General features: G+C 43.7%; 1 protein-coding gene across 1 annotated transcript; it reads left to right on the top strand.

Moving 5' to 3' along the window:
• Nucleotides 1-4,713: 4,713 nt before the first annotated feature.
• Nucleotides 4,714-7,308, top strand: CUNH20orf196 (chromosome unknown C20orf196 homolog). Its single transcript, XM_018566517.1, has 2 exons — nucleotides 4,714-4,798; nucleotides 6,769-7,308. Exons 1-2 carry the CDS (start codon nucleotides 4,714-4,716, stop codon nucleotides 7,233-7,235), a joined length of 552 nt encoding a protein of 183 aa, XP_018422019.1. The 3' UTR covers nucleotides 7,236-7,308.
• Nucleotides 7,309-7,656: the final 348 nt, after the last annotated feature.

A 7,656-nucleotide genomic window follows, 5' to 3' on the forward strand; every position in this document is an offset into this window, starting at 1 on the left:
CTCTGGACCCCTGGTGAGACACCACAAGGCCGCACAGCACTCCTGAGAGTCCACATAGCCCACCTGAGAGCCTACACAGCCACCTGAGAGCCCGCATAGCCCACCTGAGACCCTACAAAGCCACCTGAGAGCCCGCATAGCCCACCTGAGAGCCAACGCAGCCATCTGAGAGCCGGCAAAGCCCACCTGAGAGCCCGCATAGCCACCTGCAAATTGCTGCATGCAGCGCTAGAATGTTCGGGTTTCACTTGAAGAAAAGGTGGCAACCCTATGTGAAGTGCTGAATGCTTATCGTAAATCAAGGAATGTGGTTAAAGTCTCTATTCTAAAATTACTCCGTGAAGATATACTCATGAAAGAAGAGTGTGCATACCTACCTTTCACACTGTCTGCTCCACTGAATACCACTCTGATTTGTAAAGAAGCTAACACTTTGTCTCTATTCACACCTAGGCGTCAGCATTTCCATGCACAAAACACGTGTTTTTATGCAAGTTTTTCCCTCGCATGGTTTGCGCGTTTTGCACATTTTTACGTGCGTTAGACGCGCATAGGCAAAGACACACATTTTCTTGAACAGATCAAAATGCATTGCTGTGAATGAGGAAAAGTGCACACCAAACGCGCACAGAAATGTGCAAAGCACTTGTGTTGCACGTTTTAATGCTCTTCCATTGAAGTCTATGCGGCCAAACGTGCTCTAATCTGCCCGAAGGAAGCTCATGTACCTTTTCCAGCGTTCGGCGTCTTACAGCTTGGAACAAAACTCTCAGGTGTGAACAATGGGCCATAGAAATGAATTGGGTTTCTTGTGTTGAGAGTTTTGTGGCACTTAGCTTTCAGCATCAAAATGCCCAGGTGTGGGGTAGCCCCACTGCAAAGGTTAATGACAAAAAAAATGCTGGAGTTGTTCTTTATCACTATAATGTGCCCCCCTTTCCCATCTCAGAAAATTGGGGGGCATGCACGGAAAAACACGTGTGATAGGGTAAGACTAGTGTGGGGTGTGCCAGCCGAGAGAACACTGTTCTGTGCATTCTAGTACTATCGGGCTGAAACAGATGTAAGAGAGACATCAGGGTGCCTAACATAATGCTACATCCCCATCCAGACACATCTTTCAAACCTGTTGCGGCACAGTCTTATTATTTAGAGTGGCAGATACATTGCCAGAGCTAAATAAATAAATAATACAGTAGTTGTTAAAAGATCACAAAGACCTTGGACTAATGATTTGATGATGAGAAGAAAAGCCCTTTGTACAAGAATTTACGTTTGCCGTCACTAAAGCAAAACAAAAGCCGGTGCACTCTGTAATTTCATCTAATTTGCAGAAATCATCAGGACATGAAAATGAATTGAAAAGCACTATAGGGCATCTCAAAGTAAATCTGCTTCCCCTATACTCGTGAAGAACATGATAGAAATGGAACATACATACACAAGGGCTATTTTGCTTTTTAGATGTAAATCAGCCTCATTAAGAGAGGGTGTTTTCCCATCGGCCTTTGAGTTCTTGAACTTGCTGTGGACATTGAATTGGCTCTTTTACACATGTTAAAAGCAGCCTGATTGGAGCTGTTATCTGTCACAGCCAAGGCAATCATCTAATTCTGTAGGCTGCCAGTGTCTGACTTCCAGAGGATGTGCTAGTTCCAGGGCAGAAAAGACATCTGCAGCATAATGCATGACATATGTGACCAGGAATAAGCAAAGGCTGCCTCCTACTCTCAATCAAATCTTTGGCTGCAAAATGTAACCTCTTTTTTGACAGGGTCACATTAAAAAAAGAGTCCGCAATTGCCAGATTTTGTGTTGGATTAGTGTGAGGGAATTTTGGGGTAAGATGTGGTGGTGGACAGAGCTACATTTTGTGTTTTTCTAGCATGGTTTCAGAATCCATGCAAGCAGGAGGATGTGTGAAACGAGTCCTCCCTAAGCTTAACATTTTTATAGCCTTATTTCTATTTCCAAACGTTGAGACCATATGCTAAGTAACTCTGGACCCCTGGTGAGACACCACAAGGCCGCACAGCACTCCTGAGAGTCCACATAGCCCACCTGAGAGCCTACACAGCCACCTGAGAGCCCGCATAGCCCACCTGAGACCCTACAAAGCCACCTGAGAGCCCGCATAGCCCACCTGAGAGCCAACGCAGCCATCTGAGAGCCGGCAAAGCCCACCTGAGAGCCCGCATAGCCACCTGCAAATTGCTGCATGCAGCGCTAGAATGTTCGGGTTTCACTTGAAGAAAAGGTGGCAACCCTATGTGAAGTGCTGAATGCTTATCGTAAATCAAGGAATGTGGTTAAAGTCTCTATTCTAAAATTACTCCGTGAAGATATACTCATGAAAGAAGAGTGTGCATACCTACCTTTCACACTGTCTGCTCCACTGAATACCACTCTGATTTGTAAAGAAGCTAACACTTTGTCTCTATTCACACCTAGGCGTCAGCATTTCCATGCACAAAACACGTGTTTTTATGCAAGTTTTTCCCTCGCATGGTTTGCGCGTTTTGCACATTTTTACGTGCGTTAGACGCGCATAGGCAAAGACACACATTTTCTTGAACAGATCAAAATGCATTGCTGTGAATGAGGAAAAGTGCACACCAAACGCGCACAGAAATGTGCAAAGCACTTGTGTTGCACGTTTTAATGCTCTTCCATTGAAGTCTATGCGGCCAAACGTGCTCTAATCTGCCCGAAGGAAGCTCATGTACCTTTTCCAGCGTTCGGCGTCTTACAGCTTGGAACAAAACTCTCAGGTGTGAACAATGGGCCATAGAAATGAATTGGGTTTCTTGTGTTGAGAGTTTTGTGGCACTTAGCTTTCAGCATCAAAATGCCCAGGTGTGGGGTAGCCCCACTGCAAAGGTTAATGACAAAAAAAATGCTGGAGTTGTTCTTTATCACTATAATGTGCCCCCCTTTCCCATCTCAGAAAATTGGGGGGCATGCACGGAAAAACACGTGTGATAGGGTAAGACTAGTGTGGGGTGTGCCAGCCGAGAGAACACTGTTCTGTGCATTCTAGTACTATCGGGCTGAAACAGATGTAAGAGAGACATCAGGGTGCCTAACATAATGCTACATCCCCATCCAGACACATCTTTCAAACCTGTTGCGGCACAGTCTTATTATTTAGAGTGGCAGATACATTGCCAGAGCTAAATAAATAAATAATACAGTAGTTGTTAAAAGATCACAAAGACCTTGGACTAATGATTTGATGATGAGAAGAAAAGCCCTTTGTACAAGAATTTACGTTTGCCGTCACTAAAGCAAAACAAAAGCCGGTGCACTCTGTAATTTCATCTAATTTGCAGAAATCATCAGGACATGAAAATGAATTGAAAAGCACTATAGGGCATCTCAAAGTAAATCTGCTTCCCCTATACTCGTGAAGAACATGATAGAAATGGAACATACATACACAAGGGCTATTTTGCTTTTTAGATGTAAATCAGCCTCATTAAGAGAGGGTGTTTTCCCATCGGCCTTTGAGTTCTTGAACTTGCTGTGGACATTGAATTGGCTCTTTTACACATGTTAAAAGCAGCCTGATTGGAGCTGTTATCTGTCACAGCCAAGGCAATCATCTAATTCTGTAGGCTGCCAGTGTCTGACTTCCAGAGGATGTGCTAGTTCCAGGGCAGAAAAGACATCTGCAGCATAATGCATGACATATGTGACCAGGAATAAGCAAAGGCTGCCTCCTACTCTCAATCAAATCTTTGGCTGCAAAATGTAACCTCTTTTTTGACAGGGTCACATTAAAAAAAGAGTCCGCAATTGCCAGATTTTGTGTTGGATTAGTGTGAGGGAATTTTGGGGTAAGATGTGGTGGTGGACAGAGCTACATTTTGTGTTTTTCTAGCATGGTTTCAGAATCCATGCAAGCAGGAGGATGTGTGAAACGAGTCCTCCCTAAGCTTAACATTTTTATAGCCTTATTTCTATTTCCAAACGTTGAGACCATATGCTAAGTACAGGTGCATTGAAATAGCCTTTTCAATTGACATACTGTATATCTGTCGCTGGATTTTGTGTCTTACCTTTTGTGTATCAGTACTGCTTGGACTGAGAATGAGTTAGGCACCCAAAAGCTTGTCCAGAAAATTAACTGTTAGTGTAAATTAAAAAGAAGTATCACAGACTGCAATCAACTCTGTGCACTGATACGCCTACAATCACTTTAAACCGTACATTGACGGACATATAAGAAACTAATGATGGAATGTATTCCTCTCTAAAACTAAAGTAACCCTGGACTACTAAAGCCCACTTGGCCTTTACACTGGTGTTCTTTGAGTCCCCTTCTGTCATAGCAGAATGTCTTTTTTTGCCACACTTGGATCATGAAGCAATACCTCAGTAGCCGCTCTTTTTATGAATGTAGACAACATACCCACCAAGCACTTCACAAAGCAGCCACTTTCTGGGTTGGGATCGCCACTAGTTGCAGAGTTTGATGATCATTGTCAATTTACAGTTTAAATTTAGAATTCCTGGTGTGACATAATGTGGATCTGACTACAGTGCCTACCAAAAGGGGCTTGCTAAAGTCATGATGCTTTTTAGGACCAGGAGACTGCAGTTCAGGTTAAGGAAGGATGGAAACTCGCTGAGGAAACTGGGGGAAAAAATATAACGAGGGAATGTTAAAGGGTAAAACATGGGTCATGAGTCACAGGTGATGGCCAAAGCATGAATACTCCTGTTCCTGATTTGGTCATCACAGGAATGTGGCCAAAGCAGGAAAATAGTATTCAGAGGCAAGTCATCAGAAAAGGTACAAATAGATATTGAGAAGACCGGGCAGATGAAAGCAGGAAGTTATATTTCCAGCGGATGATAATATGCAGACCTCAAGATGCAGGTCCTGGGAATGCCTGGTCTGTACCATACTCTCCAGTGGTAAATATGTATTTAAGCTGCAAGACACCCTGCAGGGTGTGGCCTTGGGTTTGCTTCATGAATTAAGCAACAGAGGGCAATCAAATACAGCAAATGCCAAGGACGAAACTGGAAATAAAGTGCTTGGGCACTTGAGGAGGAATACTAGGAGAGACTGAAGTGCAACAAAGCAAGGAGTCCCCTTGGTAAAAGTAGCAAAGCAGTCAGATACAAGAGTGCAACAAACTGCAGAGGAATCAGGTAGTCTAATATATGATGTAAGGCAAGAAGGCAGCCAGAGTAAAATTGAAAGATAACAACGTAGTGAGACAGAAGATGCAAAGTATCAACATAACAAGATCAAAGGAGAACTATGAGGTGAGTGATATTCACTCAGCCTCATAATCTGAATGTGACAATGAAACTGTCACAGGTCGGCTCAGTAAATCACGAAGTGAGCGAACACATACCGTCGCTCGCTCACTTCTCCATCATCTCCCTGCAGAGAACAGTAACTGTCAGTCATGGCTCCCCGCAGCGATTCCCCCTCTCCTTTCCGATCCCCCAGCGCTGACTGGAGAAACGAACAGGGGAGGGGGTGGGTACAGCTGGCTCTGCCTCTAGAAAGGCAGAGCCAGCTGTCACTCACGCAGCTGGGTGGATCTCGACAGCATTGTCGGGATCCGTCCCGCCTGCGGCGGTCTCAGTATACCGCGATATACTGAGCTTCGGATCACGGGAGGACGCTAGTATATGTCCTCCCGTGACCCTTAAGAGAACTATGGGGAAAAACACTACCCCATAGTTCTCTTTTAACGTTCCTTGCGTTGAGGCAGAGAGCCGTGACAGGGCAGGGACTGGATTCCCCCCTCCCCTGTCCGATCCTCCAGCGCTGATTTGACGGAACGGACGGTGAGGGGGCGGGTACAGCTGGCTTTGCCTTTAGATAGGCAGAGCCAGCTGTCACACAGCTGGGTGGATCCAGACATAATTGTCGGGATCCGTTCCAGCTGCAGCGTCTCAGTATACCGCGAGCTGCGGCTCGCAGTATACTGAGCTTTTGGGTGATGTAAGGATGCTAGTTTGTGTCCTCCCGTTACCCTTAGAAGAACTATGGGGAAAAGCCCTAACCCCATAGTTCTCTTTTAAGGTTAGGATAGCAGAAACAAGATGGAACAATTGATGTGACCATATCCAGTGCAATGCTAATGCAAAGACACTTTTAAATACTCATAGACAGAGTATAAACACACATGTGGGCGAGCGGAGTAGGGAGGACACTCAGGACAGGGCAGAGGGGGAAAACAGAGAGACAAAGAGCATAGAGATTTCAATGGGAACTCAGGAAAGGACGTGCAGCTCTTTTTCTCTTTTTTTTTTTTTAAACTGTATTTCCCAGCCACATATTAGAACATTGATTGTACACATGCAGTTTTATAACTGCATGCATACTATAATTTCCAAAGTTTACAATGAAGTGCTGAGTTCACCAGTGGGAGAAGACAACATGGCTATATTTGTTCCTACTATGTAGAGCATTGTAAATGTGTTGCAGCCTCCTGCCTGTTCTGTCCATTTCCATTTGGAATACATGTATTTCTTATCATACTTGGATGTCTCCCGAGTGCACTTACAAACTACTTTGGCTCCCAAAGTGGAGATACACCAGTACATCCATTCTTCATATCTACACACTACCACTCCCTAACCCAACTGTGCCCCTGTGCCCATATAATTCTAACTGAATTAGTGTGTTCCTGATAAGACTGTGCAGCAGAATCAGCCTATACTCTGTGTGTGTCTAATTGTTTCTGAATTATGAAAACATTTTTTTGCTCCATTAAGGATTTTATTTTCTTTCTTTAGGATACAGAACAAGCAGTTGTGGAGACAATGAAAAAATAAAACTAGAAGATAATGAAAGATCCTCTTCATCGTCACCCAGCAGCAGTTCTTCCATTGTTGCAGAACAAAGGAGTTGTACCATAACCTCTTCACCCAAACTACAAACCGATGAAGACATTGATGATGCCCAAATGCGGGCAAATTTAGATGCATTTTATGAACTTAGCTCCCAGCCTGGAGATGATTTATTTTCCCATCAGCTTACTGAGAAAATATTGGAATTAAAGCAGAAGAAACACTTATATGCCCTACGCAGCTTTCAGATGGCAAAGATTATTTTACATCAGGAGGGAGCAAAGGTTTTAGAGAACTGTGTCACTGATAATGTATTTTCTTCCACTGGAGAGACCACCAATATAAAACCAGTGCCAGGACTTTCTGATGATGTGGTCAGGTTTCTAAAGAAATCAACTAAAGAGGGACTTTAAAGAACAGCTCTACCCAAAATAGATTTCTCAGCTTTGGGTTGAGTGGAGCAGGCTAAGATCTTTACTATGGCTCAGGATCTCGCCCAACCCACATCCCTGGAACAGCTATGACTGGCTTAACTCAACCTTTTTTTTTATTTTTATTTGCTGTCATGGAAAAATAAATCCACATGTTCCTATGGAAAATCAGATAGAGGGAAGTGGTCACAGAAGACTACTATAGTGTTGTCTGTAAATTGTGCCTGAACTTCTCAAGGTCCACATATCTTAATAAAGACTAAATATGGGCATCTACATTAAGTTTTTCACACGTAAGACTGTGTACTTCTACTAACAATGTACTTTTTTTTTAATAGCCCATTCACTTTTTGGTTGGGGGACCCACACATGTCTAAATGATGGGGAGATTTATGCTGAAATG

Source organism: Nanorana parkeri, unplaced genomic scaffold (genome assembly GCF_000935625.1).
Source record: "Nanorana parkeri isolate BGI_ZX_2015 unplaced genomic scaffold, ASM93562v1 scaffold28, whole genome shotgun sequence".
NCBI lineage: Eukaryota > Metazoa > Chordata > Amphibia > Anura > Dicroglossidae > Nanorana > Nanorana parkeri.

Bases quoted from the DNA above. Each gene is read 5' to 3' on its own strand.
- CUNH20orf196 (XM_018566517.1), top strand. From the start codon at position 4,714: ATGAATACTCCTGTTCCTGATTTGGTCATCACAGGAATGTGGCCAAAG. The intron at 4,799-6,768 runs GTACAAATAGAT...TTCTTTCTTTAG, and splicing joins GAGGCAAGTCATCAGAAAAG to GATACAGAACAAGCAGTTGT.